This window comes from Meleagris gallopavo, chromosome 21 (genome assembly GCF_905368555.1).
Source record: "Meleagris gallopavo chromosome 21, MGAL_WU_HG_1.1, whole genome shotgun sequence".
Taxonomy (NCBI): Eukaryota; Metazoa; Chordata; class Aves; order Galliformes; family Phasianidae; genus Meleagris; species Meleagris gallopavo.
The window spans coordinates 256,327-278,691 of record NC_139424.1 but is presented as its reverse complement, the minus strand read 5'-3'; the positions used below and the strand labels follow the sequence as shown (position 1 = coordinate 278,691).

Below are 22,365 nucleotides of genomic sequence, written 5' to 3'. Positions count from 1 at the left end.
CTCCTCTGGGCCTCTTGGTGGTGGCTCCAGGAGGTGTGAGGCTGCCATGCTGCAGGAGCAGAGGATACCACAAAGGATGCGCTGCGAGCCAGCTTTACAAACACAAGTACATAATGTTTATTTTTAATTTTCCAACTTATTACAAGTACAGCCCTTAAGAGAAACCCCCCTCCCCCCACAAATGACATTTATTTTTAAAAAACGTACGGTTCCAAAGGTTTCACTGTGAAGGACCTGCAGAAAATGTTCTCTATTAACAGGACAAAACATGGCCTCTGATGGGGACTCTGATGTGTGAGATACGAACGTCAGTGCTATTCCGTGGGGCAGGAGCTGAGGCTGGGGTGGGGGGAGGTGGCTGGAAACGTGTCTTGTGGCTGCAGCTTTCAGCAGTCCAGAACTGAAACAAATACCTGTTAACAAAATAACAAACCAAAAACTCCACAAAACTAGGCTGCAACTTGTCACTGAGGATCCTTTTATTCTCAAATCACAGGAGCTGCAACAGCTGCTTTTGCTTTTGCTTTTCAGTGTTACAAAGCCAGGATAGAGCAGCCCTGTGGAAAATTTGTTCCAAACTGCAGAACTCTATAATAAGTTCAAGCCCTGATTGTATGATCAAAATCTGTCATGATGGAGAGGTGATTAAAGAACACTCTTTTCTTAGAGAAAAGTCAGTGTGCCAAATGGCAGAACCCACTACTGGGACAGAGCCAGTGCGGGACAGCCCTGCGGCACCCGGGGGTGCGAGGGAGGTGAGCTAAGGGAGGTGTGACTACAGGAGATGAGAGCACAGCTGGAGAGGGACTGGGGACCCTCACGAGTGCCCCAGTGTGACTCCAGCTACAATAGGAAAATGAGTTCTCAGAGGGGGAAAATATACAGCAAACACCATTTGATATAAACTGTACATGTGCCAAAGCAAGACAACGGTATCTTACAGGTGTTCTTTATACAAGATCACAGCTAGAAACAAGTCACTTTTAATTACTAGAAAATTAATTTAAAAAGTTAAACATAACATGTTTCTGCTGCTCCCCCGGCCCTTGAGCTCCCCAGGGAGTGTGCAGAAAACCATGCTCTCCGGTATGCTTCTGGCACTCGGTTCATCCAAAGGGCTACGACTGTGTGCTGGTCAAGGTGAGCAGGGAAACCTACTGCCTACTCTGCCACCTCCGCACAGAGCTGAGCTCGGAAGACCTCTTTGGAGCACAACTCCAGAGATCGCTCCCCGAGAAGAGAGGGGGGAAAAGCGAGAGCACCTCGAAGCCAATTGTGTTAGGATGCTGGTGAAAGCTGTGTCTCCATATAAGTGCTTGCTCGCTACGCAGCCCTTCAGCAGGGGCTGAAAATTAACACCATATAAATATATACATACAAGAACTAGCAGCCCATTGGCCTGGTCGCACCCAGTCTGTCCGTGGAGCAACACGATCCCTCCCTACACAGCGCGGGGCCGATCTCACAGTGCAGGCAGCAGATCCCGAGGCAGCGGCAGGGCTGGAGCTGGAGTAGGCATCCTGCTCCCCTGCCCAGTCAGGCTTTGGCCAGGCCTTTCTTTTGCCCTCCCACCTTCCCCTCCTGGAAGGACAGACATGTATAATCTCTGTGTAATTTGTAGGAAGCAGTTAAGTCATCTCTGCTCGCTCAATGGATGACAAAATATTTGAGGAAACTGCTGAAAAATTAAAGTTAAGATGGGCCAAAGGAAAGGCTGGATTAATAGCGAAGTGCCCTGCTGCTTCTTTACTCCCTCCAGACAACCCATCCTGCTGCCCAGCAGCACCAGAAGGCCTGCTCCAGCTCTGGCTCTCCCCCTAGTCCCCCCCCACCATCCCTCATTTCTTCCTTCTCCGCCCCCGGGAATGTTCGAGGGGCTCTGACTCACTGTCCCCTTCCTGCTCCTCCAGTCCCTGGCAACCAGCAGAGAGCTTCTTGCGTTTTCTGCGTGCGTAGGTGTGGCCAGGCAGGTGCTTGTGCACCATGTCGATCAAACACTGTTCCGTCTTCTCCAGGCAGGACAGTATGTGACTCCCATTCTGGTTGTAGCGCTCAGCGTTAGAGAACACCTGTTTCATGTCAGAGAGGAACTCCTGCACCGAGCGGTAATTGCCACAAGAGCACTTGCTCTGCATAGTCTGGAAGTCCATGGGGTTGCTGATGACCTCACAGTAATCTTCGGCTTCTTCTGTGGTCACTGGCTCCCTGATGAATGAAGAGCCACAAAGAGGAAGAAAATGAGGAGCTCTGGCACTGCACAGTGCAGAGCTGTCAAGCATGAGCAGCAGCCCCAACCCACACCCCACCACAGCGCCATAGCAAACCCACACGCCTCGAAAGCAGCAGACACATCAACCCTGCAGCGGGCACAGAACTGATGACAGGAAGGAGAGCCGTACAGGGACCAGTACACAGCAGGTATGGCTCTGTGCACCACTGCCTGCAGGGCTGAGGGCTGCTGAAAACTGATCCCATCCTCCTGCCCTTGTCCCACAACCTGTCACACTGTTATCGTGCACCAGAGGAACCCCAGGTCTCCAGTCCAGCAGAGGACTGAGACCACAGTGCTTTCTAATGGAGCAACTTCTAATGGAGCACTTCTTCCCAAGTATAACTTGCAAGACCTAACAGAGGATTCACAATTCACAACCAGCCAGTGGATCCAGCGGGACCGCAGCATGGCGTCCCACAGTCCTGTGTGCACACAGGAAACCACCTCCCCTCACCTGAAGGGCCAGCTGAAGCGGTACTTGATCAGCTTGCTGAGGATTTCCTCACACTTCTGCAGCTCGAGGCTCTGGCGACGTGCCGTCTTCCTTGTTTGAAGGACCTGCCCACACAAAGGAGGGATGCTGTTAAAAGGAGGGGAACCACCATGAGCTTCAGCGTTCAGCAAACAATGTCTAGGGTAAAGCAGCTAGTTCCTAGCAGAGCTTTTCTTTTCAATCCTTTCGCTCACAAGCCAGCACTTCATGGTGTGGGAATATACAGAAGTACTGCAGGAAAAAACTTCTGGTCTTTCAAATGTAGCCATCTTCCACAATAATTGAAAGTGCTCTGCTGTGGGACCTTTGATAGTAACAGCCAAGACACGTGGTGGGAGCCTGAGTTACAAAATGGGAGCCCCATACAGAAGCTCTGGTGGGAATAGATCACAAGCAGCCTCTCCTTTCACTGGGGGCAGCAAGCTTTTTCAAGATAGGTTCAAAGACAACATGGTCAAAGCAGGCAGCCAAAGAATACAGACAGCAAATGCAGAGTGTAAATTCCCTCAATGAGCCCCTGGCGGACAGCACGTGAGAGGCAGAGGGGGAGAGCACTTGTGTTGCTGTACTGACAGGCCCATCGTAGAGCCCACTCTGCCATCTTAAATACCAAAGAGCAGCTGATGCCTCTGGCATTGCTGTCCTGTACACAGGAGTAACACAAGGTCAGTCGTTTGTCTGCAGAGCTGTAGGTCAGCCGCCAGCACAGGGAGATCTCCTCAGCTCTGCCCACACAGCTCACAAGGCATCGCACTGCTTGAGGTATGTCTATGATGGGAAAGCTCCAAAACACATGGAGCCATTCCTGAACAGCTTTCATCTGTTCACAGGACAAACAGTTTGTGGAAGAGCCCCAGGCAGTTTTTCAGAGTTCCCGGCCCAGCTGTTCCCTAACATTTTTCCCCACCTGAGTATTTCACTATGCTCACTGGGGGAGCCCGAGATGAGCTTGCTGGTTTGGTTGCCCTCCACTCTGTAACATGGGCCAGACTGAAGGATGCTGCAGATCCAGCAGCCGGCCCACTCACAATCAACACAAGAAGCTTGAAGACCATGATCAAACCACTCAAGAAGACTGGCAGGGTACACAGGCAGCACCACCACTGCTGCTCAGCAGACAGATGGCAGATGGAGCAGGAGCCTGTGATGTGGCCCATGAAGCTCTGGTATCCTCACATATCTGCTGCAGTGCGGCCCCCCCCAGGACAACCAGCACAGCACGCACGCACAAGATTGCTCTGTTCAGGAACAGAAGGTTTTATTCTTTAAATGTCAAGTGAAACCTAAGCCAGCTGAATTATGTCCTGGAGGTTGGAGAGTGACCATACGCACAACAACTGTCAGAAAATGGCCAAGGCTAGGGAGTGAGGGTCCTACATTGCTGGCATTCTCTCACCATCCAGGACCTCCTCGATCCCCCCACCTCTCTGCAGAGACATATGGATGCTATTTAAAACCCTTTAACAAGCTGCAGGCTGCCTGCTAATCAAGGGGGACAATGTGTGAAAGCGGCTGGGGAAAGATGCCTGGCATATCTCTGCTCCGTGTGCACCGGGCCCTTAAGGATATGCCTCCTTTGTTAACCCACCCACAGCCCAGCACAGGTTTCACAGTACAATCCAGGGTATTTCTTTGGGAAGGGGAGGGGAGGAAGTGTGACACCTGTTTCGTTTATAACTCATGATGTGAGCAGCCCCTGGGGAGCAATTTGGCTCTTACCAGCTCATCAATGTCTGCGCTGTTGACAGGTGCAGCCCGCTGCCGGGGTCCCCTGGCAGGGTGCAGCGACTGCTTCTTCCTTTGGTGCCTTCCCTGCCTCGAGGAGTACATGGCTGTGCTCTGCTTGCCGCGGGCTGCCTTTCTGGGTCTCACTGAAACACATAAGCCAGTGGCTTAGAGGAATGGGTTAACCTGGAAGCAGAGATCACAAGCCCTTTGCACAGCTGTAGCGCCAGGCAGCCTCACTCACAGCACAGCAAACGCACGGATGATGGCAGTGACCTGGCTTTTTGTCACCATCCTCACTCAGCATATGCCCGTCAGCTGTACTCTATACCCTCTCCAGATGAGCTATGCTGGTAATAGCCCACATCCAAAAAAAGGCCACCGCTGTCTGGCAACAGTTTTCTAAGGTTGGTCATGCATGCCAGCTTCCAGCAGACCCCAGCTTCTGCAGGACACCTGGAGGCTTTCAGCTGCTCTGGCCCAAAGCTTTGCTTGCTTTCTGGGTGTTGCAGTAAAGATCTGCAGAAAGAAGCGCTGAAATCCTGATATACCCAGACTTGAGGGATGGTGAGGGACAGACATTTGTTTTAAACGTGACTGCAACATCCTTTCAGAAAGCATCGGGCACAGGAACCTGGAGACCTCCTTTGGGTTCCCACTGCACCCCTAGGGTGCTCTGCCAAGCGCTTAAAAGTGGCCCACACAGTAGGATAAGCCACTTGCTAAGCCCCCCTGAAAAGTGAACTGTGTTCAGAGGGAGTGTCGTGTTACTGCAGCAGGGAGCTGCGAGTGGGAAACAATGGGATTTTATTCCCCAAGACAGGAGCTGCTGCGTTACGTCCCACAGAAACGCTCTGCTCGTTTCCAAGTCTGCCTGTCAGAGCGTTACGCCGATGGAAACTTAAGCATGCCGCTGAAGTCCCTTGTCTGAAGTTCCTCTCTGTATCAAGGGAATGTGTAGGTCTTTCTCCCCAGCCAAGCTCCTTCCATCTGGTCATAAGGGTCTGAGCAAGCCGCATCCAGCGTGCTGTAGTGCTCCATCTGCAGCCTCTAATCCAGCCCTGCCCAATAAATCATCCTTCCCAGCCCCCCTGCAGGAGCAGCGTGTGTCAGGGCAGCGGGCCGCCTGCCTGCTGTCACTCCTGCTTGTGTGTCAAGCGTGAGGCATGTGTTAGATGTCTGACAATCCAACATTCTAGGTTATATCCCTCAGGATAAACGCCACGAGGATTAATGGGACTTCTCTATTAAAACAAAAGTTTTCCATGGTGACCTTTCCACGTTAATGCTCTTTAAAACCACGGGGTTGCATTCAGTGCTTTATTTTTAGTGACTGTAACTCTTATGCTATTGTTTGGAAACCTTGGCTTCGCTCCTGACTTGGCTGCGCAACATCGGCTGAACGTACTCCAAGTGTGGACATGGATACACCACAGAACAACAAGCAGCATGCATATCCAGGGTATCAGTGAACACCCCTGAAACCAGAATAAAGCAGGTGAATCAAGACTGATAGACCCGGATGGAAACCCCTGAAAGAATACAGGATAATCCTTTGGGTCCTGATCTCTGAATTTCACCATCAGCCCTGGTTAGGGCAGGCTGAAGCTAATTTTATGTCACTCAAGGACATTTTGACAGAAAGCAAAAGCTGGCTGTGTGCTGTTCTGAGACTGGGCTGTTCATTGCACCAAGTTGCCCAAACGAGACAAACTCCCTTAAAAACAAAGTCAATATGCATACCAGAAATTGCATTGCACGCTGGGGTAGACAAGTAGTCATTGATGACTCTAGAAAATGTTATTTTACTCCACTCAGGAGTGAGTCAGTTATGTATCCTGAGTGATCTCTGTATGCAACCAACAGGTGCTGGCTGTCCAGGCCCTGCTGCACTTTGACTACTGTGCCTTCCCACAGGAACCAATAGATGAAGTCCTGGTCTGACTACTTGAAAACAGCCCCTTACCACTAGAAATCCTGCATGTAAGGTGCTATGAGCTTGTGGTAACAAGGGAAAAAGCAAGAGCAGTGGGTAGGGTGCTGTGGTCAAAGCTCCAGTTTTCCAAGACACACCGCAGGCACAGGCTGCCGAGTACCAATTACAGGTAACGCTGTTCCCTAGACCTTCCCTGCTGCAGCTACTGCTGACTGCTGGACTGGTGTCTGTAGTGCTCCCAGGAGAAACAGCTCACTGCAGTTTCAATCTTAGAAGTGTTATCTTTGTCACAAAGGGAAAAGAGTTCACTCCAGCTCCCTAGGGAACACACAATCACAGACTTCCCTTGTGCAATCCCCGTTTCCTAGTAAGAACCTGTATCACGAGAGAGAAAGCACAAGTCTAAAATTGGATCAATTCTTTGAACACTGAAGGCAGAGTCTTAATATTCTGTTAATTTCCTGCATGGTCAAAGCCTTACGTTTCAATCCAGCGACTTCATAATCTTCTTCTTCCTCTTCTTCTTCCTCAGCATCTTGCTCATCAGAAGCTTCCTCACCTTCTTCACCTTCATCTTCAGCAGAATCCTCTGTGTAGTTCCTAGAGAAAGGCAGGTAAACACATCTGTTGTACCAGGATCTGGGTATGAGAGCCCTAGGCCCCCCGTACTGTTTGTTTATACACAGACATGCTGACCACCTCAGTGTGTAAAATAAACTTCCTGACTCAAACTGAAGTGATCCAGTGTATTTCCAGAGGACCAAGTTGTAACTCCAGCTAAAAGAACACTTCTTGGACTAAGTTTGAACACCCCCAACAGCTAAATCTGTGCCTTTTCTCCCCACTCCTGTTGTGGATAACCATGTGATAATAGATTTTGACACTGAGACTGCTGCACAATTACTCCTCTCTGTGAACAAGTGCTGCTGCTTCACCCAGGTTTGCAAGCCTAGCTTAAGGAGTTTCACAGTGGTTTTACTTTGGGTTGGTTTTTCTCCCTTTGGCTCCTGCTGGAGTATTTCCCCGTTATTGCTTTCCACTGTCACTAAAGGAAACAGACCTTGTTTAGTGTTATTCACTGCTAAACTTCACATATTACTGAGCAAATCATTAGTTCAGACTTCTTACGTGCTGGCATCAAAGCCACAAAGACCCTGCCCAGGACAGTTCTAACTTTCTGCATGTGTCTGTTAAAGCATTCTTACCATAGTAAATACAGGAAAACAAAGCAGCACACATAGGCAGATGGGGACAAAGGCAATGCTATTGTGGGAGTCTCAGTCCTCTGGAGACAAGGGAGCTTGAGCAGTAAATGGAATAAGAATTAGCTCCCACAGTAGAGCAGGGCATAAGTCTTTGCAGGCCAGCATTTTTTCCCTGCCTGAGCTAGGAAGACAAGAGCAGAAAGCAGATAACAAGACAGGTGTTACCCCACCTGATGGCTCTCATCCAGCAGCCAAGCAGCTTGCAGGTGACTCCACCACATCAAAGCAAGTACGATCGCAGCTAGAACAGCTGCATTAAAGCCCTGTCATTCTGGAACAAGCCTGATGAACCCTTAAATGGTGCCCAGGGAGTTAAGTAATACTTTTAAGGCTGTGCACCACCTGCACACTACAAGTTTGTACGCCTCCTATTGTGCTGCCACTCTGGATGAAAGGATCTGTTGACTGCTTATGCATCAGGTGCTATTTGATAGCCTCACCTTGCTGACAAGCAGGGAGATGCAGCATGCAATTAGCTTACAATATAAGTAGAAAAATACATTTTGCATACATTTAACTTCCAGCCTACAGCAATTCACAAAGCAATTCATCCCCTTGTTGTCAGGAAACAGCTACTCAATTCTGCTGCACAGAACAACTTTGATTCCTCCTCAAATCATATTATCTCTGCAGTCTATAATGGATCCTACCTCATAAAAGTGCCGATGTTCACCAGGTCAAAAGAAGTGCCAACGTGGCATTTCATTATCTGATTTTTAGCAGCACATAGGGGCTGAGCTGCAGCCTGGAGTAGTGTCTGCTTTAATTAGATGAGGCCACAAGAATAACTTAGCCCAGGGCATACAGAGTTGCAGTGCTACCCACTACAATCCCATGAAAAAGGAAACCAACTAGTTGCTCAGGTGAACAAGACAGTCCCTAGTGCATACAACTCTGGTTGATGTTTTGTTTATGTTTGCACTGCTACACTGAAACTATTTATTAAGTGTTATGGGTCACAACACAAGTGTGCTGAATTTAAAGAAACTGCTTTTTCATTGTTCCAGAGCCACTGAGTCAACTTGGCTATTTCAGTCTTTTCCAAGGGTCTCTGTTTAAGGCTGTTTTAATCCTCTTGTGAAAGCATGGCTAAAAATCTGCATCAGTGACAACTCAAAGGAAAGGAGTGCCACTCACCTGCCCCGGGAGCTGCGCCTGGCAGTGGAAGGCTGACAAGCTGGGCACTGCCATTCTCCATCTGGTATCTCATAGAGTGCTGGTCTCAGGCAGAACAGGTGGAAGGCTTTGTTACACTCATCACACAGGATCAGCTTGTCATCCTCACCTAGGAAAGTGCAACCTACTTGTAACTGAGTGCCACAGCCCTGCACAATCCACGACGTAGAAGCTGCCACGTGGCTGGAGGTCAGAACACAGTGAGAGAAAGATGCAAAGTGCCCTCTGATAGCAGGGACCCTTCCTTCTCAGTTTCCACTGTAGTGGAAACAAGCACTATTTGAAGAAAAAACAAAGCAAAGTCCATTGCTCTGCAAAGATTTCATTTGAGACAAAGGTAGAAACCTGCCAAATACATTTCAGTCAGAGTACATACCAAACTGACCAGGAGGAAAGAAGCATGCTGCAGAGAGCCTAGTATGCCCACGAGCCTAGTAAGAGGCTAGGAACATAACCACAGCAATTCTAGCCTTAACATGAACAACCAGCACAGTATTTTTCTTTCTACTTAAGGTAGCAAGCCCACAGGAAAAAAAAAGGGCACGCAGCAGAACTAGTCTCTCTGTGCTTCTCAGTGATGACAGATAACAGGAACGTAGTCCTGAGCCAGCAATTTCATTTACTGAAAAGAAGTGTGGAGAGCTTGCCAGCATGTCCCTAACATCCCAGTTCTTGAGTTCTGTTAAACCATAATCTGTTAGTCTCAGGTGATTCCTCTCCTACATCTGCCTACAATCCCTTTCTCACCAGGGGACAGGACAGTTTACATTAGTTTGGAGGCTCCACAGTGGAGGATGTTGCACCAGTTCAGCTCATTTCCTTACAGAAGTGGACAACACAGCCTTTTGGTAGGCAAAAGCAGCTCAGTTTTCCCTCAGATCTGTCTGCCCTCATTTCCCACTGTGTTTCAACAAATAGAAAAGGAGACAAAAAGCACATGATGTGGCAGAATGTGCTACCAAGCTCTTTTCTCCAGGCTTCCATCCAAAAGGAGAGGTTATGGAAGAACAATTTTTACTCTGCTAGTACTAGTACTCAATTACTGGTAACACTCTGTCTAATTTCCCCTTCCACCTGCAGGATTCTCAAGCCCTCCTTCATACCGTACTCCTGTCACCTATTTGGGTACTCCCCAGCCTTTCCAGAGCAGTGACCAAAGGCAAACAGCTTCATTTCTCTGCTCTCACAAAAGAAACAAAGAGCTTAATTCTTCCAGCTCTGCAGGCAGTTCCACTTCCACTCTAGCCTCAAACTAGCTTCATCCCACTGCTCTCTCCTATTCAGTTACAGGGTGCATCAACCTTCCCAGCCTCTTCTTGCTTGTTCCTTTTGTAAGAGATGGGAACAACTGACAAGGCTTACAGACCCACAGACCATTCCAGCTCATAAATGAAACTGAGAAATGGACAGTGGCACAAATACTCCCACAGAAGAATTTATAGACAATCTGTGTCCAAGTACCCTGAATATCCAGGGGACAGCAGCATTGCAGTGTTCTGCAACACTTTGTACCAGTTTCATCAGAATGGTTTATTGGAGTCAGGGTCAGATGCTTCTGTGAGATCAATGCTTCTGAGTGTGTAAATCCTGATGGTCAAAACTCAAAATACAGCCAAAGACAGAGTGACAACAACAGGGGCATGTTGCCTAAGCAGGGCACGGAGAGGTGACAGCGTCTGACTGTGAGGCAGGCGTGGGGCAGGAATGCATACCTTTCTTGCGACACACTTTGCACCTGGCATTCTCTGCTGACATATCCCACTTGATACAGGCATCCAGCATCCCGAGCAGCACGTGCATACGGGAGAAGGTCTGGGCCTCACGGATTGCTGTCTTCCACTTCTCCATGGCTGAAGCAACCTGCAGACAGACCTAAGAACTTACAACAAAGCACACAGACACAGCTTGCTACAGTCTGAAGATGTTTTTATACCCTTTAGCTGGGGCCCTTAATAATCAAAACTCAGCTTTGTATTTCTTTCCTTCTACATAGCCACTGCAGTCCTACTTGTGGTTTATCCATAACCAGCCTCACTGGATCAGGCAGTTTGTTCATAGTAGCACAGCCTGCTGCTGTGGCCAGGCTGGAACAACCAACATGAACTCCTCTAGATTCTTACTCTGAACATCTAACCCAAATAATCGGCAGGCTAAGAAAACAAAAAGTAGAAATCTAGCACTACAAAATGTGGGATGAAAGTCAGGAGGAAGCTGGCAACATCACTCGAGTGTGGGGAATTGGAGCAGCCTGCGCTGCCCTCCAGTGGATACTGCACAGAGGCTCGAGCCCATCAGCAGGGGCTGCCACACGCTCCGTCCTTGCCAAATCGGACTGTCACATCATCTGTGATCAGATGTGCCAGCCCCAGATATGAAACCTGCCCCTCTCCTGAAATGGAATGACCTCAGCATGTGTGAAATCCCAGAATTAGGTGCAAGTGAGGATGAGAGCCTGGGATTTGTGCTCTGTCTGCACAAAGTTGCATGTGAAACCTCCAACTCAGCTCCAGGGGTTTCTGAAAAAATATATTACTGTAGATCGGAAATGCACCAGAACAGAGGAGTAATCCAGAGCCACTGCACATCCAACTCTCATTAATCCTCTGCTTTACAACAATGAGATGATGGCCTAGACATGACAGGGACATAATAGAACTCAAGTTAGTCTTCTACCCAAGGAGAATGAAAAACAAACAGTGAAGTGTCAGATGGGAAAAATTGAGCTCTGCAGCTGACAGCAATTTGGGAGCCAAACAAAACCAGTTTTTTTCTCTTTTGCAGAGTTGCACATTCTCCTCCCACTGCATTTGAAGAAGCACTGTGTATATTAGATGCTTGGAAAAACACACAAACTGTTGTAGGAAGCCAACATCCCTGTTGCCATTGCTAGCATACAACCTGGAGCCCAAGACGTTCAGGACAAATGGAAACCTGCATTGCCTACTGTGGTAGATTACACAACATCATGCTACTTCTTCGCAGAACATTGTTGAGGTGCTTCACACACTGCGTAATTGATTTTCCAAGTAACTGTTCCATGGGTTTTGCTGTTAACATACTTGGTAACTGCTGGGCCAAGATAAATCTGCAAAAGCTGCTGGCACGTTATGCTTAGATATTTCTCCCCAAGCCTGTGGAATTTCACAGATTTTTAGCCTTGCTTCCCAAGCATCATGAGACTGTGGCATTTTAGCAGGACCATTATCAGGGGAGTTCCAATTGCCAACTAGGCAAAAATGGAGACTGAAGGAAGTCAAATACCCTCCCACTGAGAAGGGAGCATTCTAGCAGGGAAAAAAAAAACAAACCCACAGATATACTGCCAGAGGCAGCCTCAGTCACGTTTCAACTGCAGAGTAACAGAAAATTCCTGCTTTGGGAAAGATGACAAACCTGCACCTACGAAGCTCTTGTCTGGTATCCTAAGATGACAGAAATGCCTTTCCACCATAAACACCTCTGCACCATAACTCTGTGACTGTGACTCTGGGATGCTGTCTGCCCTCATTGGGGCACTCCAGCGAGAGCTGCTCTCCACTCAGCCCCTTGCAGCCATCCCTGAGCAGCAAGCACAGGGGTGGGCAGCCTACCTGTGCTCAGGCAGCTGTGCTGCATGTTGCGCTGCAAAGGCCCCACAGCTGATGCTGGGACAGCCCCAGAGCTGCTGCCTCCCTGCATGGGAACACATGTGTAAACACAGAGGCAAAAGATAGTTTTTCAGAAGCAGTCACAAGCCAGGTCTGCACTGCCATCTTTCACCACTCAGTGGTGCCACTCTAACTGGGGAGCTGAGCCAGCAGGAGCCTTTGGTGCAGACAGTTATGCCAGTGGATGGATACCTATTAAGCCCTAACTTGCTTCTCACAGGGAAAATGAGACAGAATGGGCCACAATTTCTCTGCTGTAGCCTTTAAGCACACCAAGTGTGTTTTTCCAGTACAACTATATTATATTTTCCCTGATATGTACTCTCATGCAGCTATGGCTCTAAAAGACTCTAGCTTGAGATCTGTTTTTCAAAGTCTATGTAAGAACACAAAAATAAATCCAGAGTTCAATATTCACTGTATGACCATGAGCAGCTAAGAAAGATAAAGAGGGCACTGCACTGCATTAACACTCCAGAGACACCAAAACCAGTGCTCCAGGGGGAGACCTGCAACACCACGTGCTCAGGATGACAATAAGGACATCTATGCTCATGACACTACAGGGCCGAGCTGTGTAATGAGATATGTAGCCACATTAGAGAAACTGGGTAATACTGCAAAAATTGATCACTATTCTGAATTTAAATCCTGCAATATTCAGAAGCACTGCTGTTCCAGCTGGTTTTTGGAGGAAGAAAGTACTAATCAGGATGTTTCAGCCATACTAGGCAGTTTTTTTAACGAAGCTAATGCAGTTGAAAACTCTGCAACTGCGAGGGTGAAGCAATGGTACGGAAGCTTGGCCTTGCCATGTCATCAAGTAAGGGAGCAAAGCTCCATGGGTAGAGTGCCAAAACTAATCATGATCAAAATGACTCACTTTTCAGGCAAATAAGAGCTCAGGTTTCATGTCTAACATAGCTGTAGTCTGAGCAGGGAAGTGGCTGGTGCTCAAATGCAGAACTCACTGCTAAATTACTATCTGTTCAGATGCTGCAGTAAATCGGATGTTTGCCCCGGATGTACACCCTGCAGGAATGACTTACAATTACAGCTTTAAAACATGACGTAAAGCACAATGTGGTGCTGCTATAGATACACGAAATGTCGTGATCCGTGTCCTTTCTGTCCCAGAGATAACTAATTTTTATAGTTACATTCTGCTGAGAGTTTTCAGAAAAAAAGAGCTTCCCATTCCTATTGCACCGCAGACTGAAGATTCAACAGAGTTAACAACATTTAAATACTTCAGCACAACTGAAGAATATGAAAAATTTCTAGTGACTACCCAAACATCCTCTTAACATGGCAGTGCCATGGCATAACAAAGACCCAGCATTCAGACAAGAGTTCAGCACATGCTGACAAGAGCTTTCAAGACAAAAGCAAAAAACCAGACATAATGAGTTAAACGTCTATTATTTTTCTAGTCTGGAAATTTCAAATGTACTTGCTGTTCCAATCCTGGTCTTGCCACTTCTACCGAAGACAATGACCAATCAGGGCATATCATTTCATTTTAAAGGGAGAGGAAAAAAAGAAGAAAAACCTCCATGTCACTAATGTCCCATTCACTCAGGAAAACAACCAACATCCTCACAGTATGAAATGCTTGTACACGTCAGCTGCCTGAAGAGTCTACCAAATCCCCTGCAGCTTCCCTCCATGCCTTCTCAGCTTTGATTTGGGAGGCTACACCTGTAGACTCATCCAGCTCTTCCACCTAGCTTTCCAGACAAGCTGTGTGTAGCCTAGCCTGCGTTGCTGTGGGCACTTCTATCCATAACAAGTCTTCTACCTTCCTGAATAATATGCATAACTCTGATACTTACCTGAACCTCACTGCCTCACACTGACCAAAACCTCAGCAAGGCTCTCTTCCTCTTTGTGGATCAAAAGCATTAAGACACAACCAGTTCTCTCTGATGGATACAACTCAAAAAGTTCCCTAAAAGGCTGTGTAATATGTTTTTATTCAAGTATTCAACTTGTGTGAGGAATTTTGAAAAAGAAGATACCTGACTTCACTCTTTTCCTGTCTACAGAGAGAATACTGCAACTGCAGCTATATAATAGGATTTTTACTCAGCTAAACCTTTATACTTCGGAATAACCAGGGAACATCTGGACCCATAAACAACAAACTCACTGCACTCTGAACTTGCAATAGGGAGAAACTGCACAGGATTTACTCCCAGATGAAATTTAATGTAACTCGGGGTTCAAAGACAGTACAAGACTGAAAAAGAGCCCTGGGGTGAATACCTTAGCTTCTTCTGCCATTTTCTTTTCTTCATCTACCTCCTCAGCCTTGGCAATGTAGTCCTCTCCTTGATGTTTCCTTCTCTTCTGCTTAGGGGCCATGAAGCCTTGCAGAAACTTCTTAATAACACCAGCTTGGAGTGCAATCACACACTCTCCAAAATCCTTTAGGCTCTCTAGTGAGTATACCTGTTGGGAAGAGTATACAATCACGAATCAGTTGGACATCATTCTTCGCACTATTTAAGGAGGTTCTGTCCTGCCAATGGATATCTGTGATACTTAATGCAGTTACCATGCACCAAGTCCCACACTTGGTTACGGAATTAGCATATTGCTGCTGCTTCTGCTGGAGTTCACACTGATGATCATGCATAGCACATGAATGCTTATGTCAGTTCAAAAAAGGAAAGAAAAAAAAAGCAAGATGCTTCAGGGGAAAAAAGAAAAAGTTCTTCCATTTGATGTTTCCCATCATTCTCTTAAGACTTATGATTGCATCTGCACAGAGAGATCTCTGTACTGACTGAGGATGCAGTATAACAGATTACTAAGCATTCCAAGACAATGTCATCCTTTGATAGGAGATGCATGCACCAGTCTCGAGCGTGCGTACTCTACCCATATCAGGTAAGTTTATCAACTCCTAAGGAGGTACAGTGCACTAAAATTCTCACGTGAGCAGGGCTGAACTAGCCAGAACACTGCCATATTCAGCTCACTGAGCAGATACATCCCTGAACAGAACGACCTTTAGCTCCTAGATGTGGGGCACAAACATTACTCCAAGTCTAATGTGGTCTGTATTTATGAAAAATCATCAAAAAAAGAAAATTGCTGTCTCAACAATACATTCTGGCTCTGACACAGAAGCTAAAAAGGAGCCAAAAAGAGTTCCATTAAAGTTCCATAAAGAAGTCCCTCCAACAGATGAAGAAAATAGGACAGTTGCACAGCTGTGCAGGACATTTACCTTCAAAGCTACAACTCCCCTACACCAAATCAGCCTCAAGCTAGCAGCTGCGTAGTCTTGAAATATTAGTTAACAAAGAATGCATATGCAACAAATCTGATTTTCCCGATCCAAAGAGTCAGGACCTTACAGAGTCAGTGTCAACAGTTTTGTCTTTCTTAGCACTACTTTGACTTTCCACTCACTCTTGCTTCAAATTCTGGTGTCACATCAACGTATCCCAGCCCTCCTTTCTGCAGCCGAGTTGCAACCTCAATGAGATCACTTCGGAGGTAGTTCAGCAGTTCCTGGTTGCCATCACAGGATTTGAGGCCCAAGTTCTGTTTCCGAGCCAAGTGCATAGAATGTGTGATGTCCTGATACCTGGAAAATCAAGAAAAGCCTTTGAATACACGCAGAGCAGTGCCCTGTGAGTTGTCAGTGTGCTGGGCAACAACAGCTTCCAATAACATCTACATGCTCCATCAGTATGGAACATTCCTTGAAGGATGCTTTAAAGCATGCAGTAGCTCTGCCTCTGTGGATGAAACAGCACTGCCTTTGCAAGTTGCAAGGAGCACCTAGAAGACTGAACCTCCTCATGCCTTTGAGCATTACTTATCAAGTAATACTTGCAGTTACTGTCTACAAAAGAACAATTTCTCATTCTTGTTATCTGGCCCTGCACAGGCACAATCAAAGCAAAGTGCTGAATTTTGCCCCAGGAATGGAAAAACTTGCTATGATGAGGATATGCTGTGAAGCTGAGAAGAGACACGGGGAAACAGCAGGCTCACTTTTTCTCCAAGCGCTCCTTTAGCTGGCTCTCTCTTACTCCTTGTGGATGCAGGCAATCTATCAGCTCATCCAAATCCTTCTGACTGTCACAGAGAAACCTGAAAGATACAACAGGCACCAACATCAGCTAATCCATCTCTGCAGCAGCAGCTCCTTCTCTTAAGCACTTCACAAGAATTAGTAGACAGGAATGACAATCTACATCCCAACCCCAGGGACAAGGTGAAAAACTTAGGCAGAATGCTTATACTAGCATTTCAAGGTCCCCAAATGTAGCCCATTTCAGGGTAAGAAGAACAAAAACAAAATAAACACGCAACTAATTTATAGATGTTTCCTGACACTAAGTTTATTAAAACATTGGCATTTGAATTTAGTAATCTACCCTACGGATTAGATTCACTAAATTGCAGTCATCTTAAGCAATCTGAATGTCATTTTTGATGCACTAGAAAAGATTAACATGTTATGTACTGCATAGCATGGCAATTTAATCATTCTTTCTGTAGAGCTTTCAACTGATTTCATTAACCCCTAAAGCCCCTGGATCAAAAAAAAAAGTATGTTCCAGTTTAAACCATGATAGCTGATGCTACAGATTTGAGACTGAACGCTATGCCCTCCACAAGTGCAGAAGATCTCCCTTCTAAGAAGCTTGCATTAACCTGAAAGATTAAATACAGCATCTGAGAATCACATTCATCAGCTTTCTGCTCTCATCAGCTCTCTGCTCGCAAAGTCCTTCAAGAGAGCAGTGGTAGCCTGCAGTTAGCTGCATCTAAAAGGGCAAAACTTCTGCACAGTTCTCTTACAGGCGCTTTCAGCAACTGCAGAGTGCAACCACAGTGCTGGTTATGATGCAGGACTGTACATTTAAACTAAGCATTCTGACATCCTGAAAACCTGCACCTTTCTTTTTTTCTTCACTATGATGGCACCGAGCCTCGTCTCCTGAACCACGTACTGGTGCGAGCACTGGTGGACCTGAGCTTCAAAGATTACTTACAAAAAATAAAATACAAACATGTAGCTAAGAGATGATTGCTCCTTAAAAAAGCAAACGGAAGGATCAGCAAAATCTTAAATGGAAACAAGCACAAAGTGACCACCGTGATGTGATCTTCACCAGCCACAGAGAAGACCTGAGATCTAAGTTTTCTTCTTAGGCAGAAGCAACCAACAACTAGAGAAGGGTGCTGTTCAACTCTCCCGGAATATCAGTATCTGCAGTAGGTTCTTGTCCTGGCAGAAATCCTTACTAAGGTCTTATCTGGAAAAAAGTATTTCACAGCTGTAGCATGCTTATGTTAGGGGAACAGCCCGACAACCTGCATTTCTTTATTAAATTGATTACTCTAATAAAATACAGAATTAATTGTTTAAAAACAGAAGAAAAATGGTCCCTTGCCAATCATCTGCTTCAGTACACCCCAACACTGATAGGCATCCTCACTTTGCACACAGAGATCAGATCTTTTGGCCACCACTGTCTTCTGCACACTCTCCCTGCAAGAAATAGGACAGAGCAGCTCCAAACATCCCTCACCCACTGGAGCCCAGCACAGGCACTTCCAAAACAATCAAGGGCTGGTCATGGGATTCAACAGATATTCACACAAACCCATAATAACGTCAAACAATGTCAAACAATACAAATCCTGTCTTCTTCTTGCAGATGCCATTTGTGGTGAGTGATATGATCAGCATTCCTACATTCACTGGAAGGTCTACAGACAGATCATTACAAAGACCGGCATTTCTACATCTACTGGAATTGTGCTAAATAGAGACATTCCTCGACATTATTTAGCATCAACTTCCTGCCAAAATCTTGGGGTAAACCTTTGGACTGATCCTAAACCATGTTTCTGAACAAAGAACTTGTCACAGCATGGGAATGGCATGAAGCAAGCTTCCAGTCATCCTGCAGATACCCAAAGAGCACCATTACCCAGTGTGTCAAGAAGGTTGCCTAGGTTGTGATAAAACAGCATTAAATCACTGCTACTTACATGGGATTCATTTGGGAAATATCTGAGAAGACAATACCCCCGCTTTCTCAGCTTTCCTCCAAAGCTACACACCTAAGAGGGGAATTTCCTGCACAGTTTTCCTCTAGTAGAAATGAAAGGCCACTGGAAACAGTTAACGTAAGGCACTTGGATTCTACAACTACACTGTCTGGGGAAAGACAACACATTCTGCTGGCCAGAATGAGAAAGCAGAGAACATCCTTGTAAGGAACATCTTTGTAAGAAAGGCAGGTGGGGCTATCCAGGGACGTCCACCCATGGGCTGCATGCAGGCCATTCCTTCACTGTGGTGCAGCTGTCACTGTGCATCAAGCAAACACCAGTGCACTACTGCCCCTGAAAGCGGGCATGGGGAGGGCACGGTGCAGTGCTGACTCAAGTTATGGCAAATAAGTTTATGGATTTTGCCACCTCAGATAAACATGGTCCTGTGAACAGAGAACAGCACGCAGCTGTGCTAGGCATTTTGATAAAGGAATTCAAAACTGGTTTCAAGACTGCCAACAAAATCATCAACTTCCTGGTTTATTTGTGACTCCCTTTTCAGTCGACGTAAAAACACAACTTACAAATTTTCAAATGGAATGTATAGAACTGTATTCAAAAATTTGATCATGCCTCTTTCCCAGACTTCTATAAGCCCCCTCCTACCAGAAAAACATCCCTCGTTTCACAATGACTCCTTGTTCACATCACTGCTTTCTGGCAGTACAAACATTTGTGCTGTTTTGAAGGATGATGTACAGGAAGAGTAAAACTTCATCCACAATCTCTGATGAACACCTTGAGAGCTCACTAGGAATTGCAGCTACTTTCATCAAACAAGATAAGTTAATTATCATAACCAAGATAAGTCAGTTTCCCAGAAACAGGGTCACACAGCCCACGTGGCCCATGTTTTGTCTTTTTTATATGTTTTTAATATATTAATATATTAATATATATTAACATCATATATTTTATGAGGGCTGTTAGGAAGGTAGTGCCTTCTGTTTTATGACGTCGGCCCACAGTATCAGAAGCAGTTGGTGGTACAGCAGTAGAGGTTGGTCCTCCCCACCAGCGTCCCTTTACACCTCACAGAACAGCAGCCAACATGGAAGTGCGTGTGAAGCACAGGTGTGTCACTGAACTCCTCCACAAAAGTGGCACCCACTGACATACATGGGCACTTGCTGAACATTGATGGACACCAACCAGTGGATGCGAGTGCTGTGAGAGGTGGGTGATGCATTTCAGCAGTGGTGACAGTAACAGTGGGTCACACCTCCACCAGTGCAGGTTGTTATGAGTGCAGCATGCAGGCTCCTGCTCACTGTTGGTGAAAATACATAGCTAGTGGTGACTACATTGAAAAAGAGTGTTCTGTGGCTGAGAATTTACTCTATTAAATAGTGTTCTTGTATTCTCTGCATCTGTTGTAGTTTCCAGGGAAACAGTTAAGAGGCACTAGTTTAAGAGCAACCTTTGTGGCCCTAGACAATTCCTCCTCACTAGCTGTGGCTCAGGCAAGCCAAAAGGTTAGATACCCACAGGCTAAACTAGCACAAGTTTGTTCCTGCTGAAAAGGAAATAGGGAAAGGAGAGTACCTGCAACAGACAAACTCAAGTTTTCTCAATCCTCCCTATGAGTAAGAACTAGGACTTCTAGGAGTAGGATGTTTTACATCAGCTTGAACTCAAATGCACGCAATATAAACACATCAAAGACACATCTGTGTTCAGTGACACCATGCTGCTATGTGCAGTTACAGCTTCTGCTTCCCAAACCAGCTCCATGCACTCCCTACCCCCAAAAGAACCACCTGCACCTCCAACTATGGCTCAGCCAACACAAGGTTGGAAGCATGGACACTACAGAGAGGGCTGGTATTTTAAATGAGGAGACAACAGGTCCATGACCTTGTGATTCTTAGTAAGCAGGAAGGGAAAGTAACTGGTGCCATTCATGTAGCTTGACACAGAACTTATACATAATAACACACTCTAAAGTAATGGAAATGGTGCCTGTGGGAGAACCAGATGGAGGTGTTCAAACTGAGCACAAATGGGGTAATCTGTCTAGGCTAAAGGCCAACATAACAGCCAGAATTCTCTCCTTACACATCTGGCAGCACAAGCCAGCAGGCCGGTCAGCAGTTGTAACAGAAGGAACGTGTCACAAGTATTCACTCAAGAGGAGCTGTTCACATGCACTTGGGTTGAATATTCCCACTTGTTCTCATGCTGCAAGGGACAGAAAGAAAGGTATAAAACCTGGACTGCATGACTACGGAACGAAGAAATCAGGAGGACAACATCTAGAGGAGCCCAGGATCAGTACCTGCTCTGGAGGGTTGGTAGAAACAGGGAAACTCCATCTGTAGAATATAGGCGTGAGAATGGAGTCTGTCAGCACCCACGCATGGTTAACTCAAATTGTCTGCTGAGGGGACCCGCCATACCATGGTGTATTCCTAATAGATGAAGAACAATGGGAGTTACTCTGCAGAGATGCCACTATTTTTAAAATGCTACTGCTTTCATAGAATCATAGAATGGCCAGGGTTGGAAGGACCTCATGGATCATCAAGCTCCAACCCCCTGCTACAGGCAGGGCCACCAACCTCCCCATTTAATACCAGACCAGGCTGTCCAGGTCCCTATCCAACCTGGTCTTGAATGCCTCCAAGGACAGGGCATCTACAACCTCTCTGGGCAGCTGTTCCAGCACCTCACCACTTTCTCTGTAAAGAAGTTCCTTCCTTCAACTTAAAACCATTCCCCATTGTCCTACTGTTATCTACCCTTTCAAAGAGTTGATTCCCCTCCTGTTTATATTGAAAGGCTGCAATCAGGTCACCCAGCAGCCCTCTCTTCTCCAGGCTGAACAAGTCCAGCTCCCTCAACCTGCCTTCATAGAGGAGGTGCTGCAGCCCTCTGATCATCTTTGTGGCTCCTCTGGACCCTCTCCAACAGCTCCAGATCTGGATGCAGTGCTGCAGATGGGGCCTCATGAGGGCAGAGTAGAGGGGGACAATCCTCTCCCTGTCCCTGCTGGCCACCCCTCTGCTGATGGAGCCCAGGACACCATCTGCTTTCCAAGCTGCACGAGCATACTGCTGGCCCATGTTAAGCTTTTCATCCACCACGGCCCCCAGGCCCTTCTCTGCAGGGCTGCTCTCAAGGACTGCTCCCCCCAGTCTGTATATACACCTGGGATTCCTGACCAGGATAAGTGAGAAGTCTACTGTGCACTACTGTAGTAGAAAGGTTTCAATTAACCCACGGTTCTTGTCAGAAAGACAGGTACATATGTATCTCACAAAGCACTAAAGTATGGACAAGAGACTTTCTCATGGACCATCTGCCCAGAATCTTTAAACAGGGAGATTTTAATAGGCATCAACATCAGTGAGTGTATACAACATTAGAACAGAAACTGGTTCTTCTGTCTTTTCTAGGCAGAAGACTGACAAACATCCATGCATTTATGATTTGAAATTGATATTCAGCTTCACCATTTCTAGGATCAGACAGCAGGCCCTCTTCTTTTGGAGGGCAAAGTGCTCCAAAAGCAAAAACCACTTCCATGAGGTACTGTTCCTGTAGCTCTTGGGGAATTATGGATTCTATTTCTCCCCTTACTGTTGTCCTATAAACTCCCATTCTCAAGGAGGAAAGGAGCAAGACTGTGAAAAACAACCATTCATGGAGTTAATCTGGTACTGATTTCAAAGACCTAAATTAAGTAGAACAGCTGTAACTTTACCTTGCCATATGTGCAGTGTGAGGCTATTCTTAATTTCATTTTAGATGTACTG

The 22,365-nt window shown here is 46.4% G+C and overlaps 1 protein-coding gene across 2 annotated transcripts in view; it reads right to left on the bottom strand.

The window, feature by feature from the left end:
* Positions 1-93: 93 nt before the first annotated feature.
* The window catches only part of BAZ1B (bromodomain adjacent to zinc finger domain 1B), a 48,759-nt gene continuing 26,487 nt past the window's right edge, over positions 94-22,365 (bottom strand). Inside the window, exons 11-19 of one of the 2 annotated variants that reach the window (XM_085240555.1) lie at positions 16,529-16,627; positions 15,938-16,115; positions 14,783-14,968; positions 10,580-10,727; positions 8,829-8,976; positions 6,908-7,026; positions 4,485-4,636; positions 2,727-2,830; positions 94-2,205 (exon numbers count right to left, since the gene is read on the bottom strand). In XM_085240555.1, the coding sequence (XP_085096681.1) occupies positions 1,839-2,205; positions 2,727-2,830; positions 4,485-4,636; positions 6,908-7,026; positions 8,829-8,976; positions 10,580-10,727; positions 14,783-14,968; positions 15,938-16,115; positions 16,529-16,627 (1,501 nt within the window). In that variant the 3' untranslated portion in view covers positions 94-1,838. Of the gene's footprint in view, positions 2,206-2,726; positions 2,853-4,484; positions 4,637-6,907; positions 7,027-8,828; positions 8,977-10,579; positions 10,728-14,782; positions 14,969-15,937; positions 16,116-16,528; positions 16,628-22,365 lie in introns of both variants that reach the window. The other variant, XM_085240556.1, reaches the window with a different exon arrangement.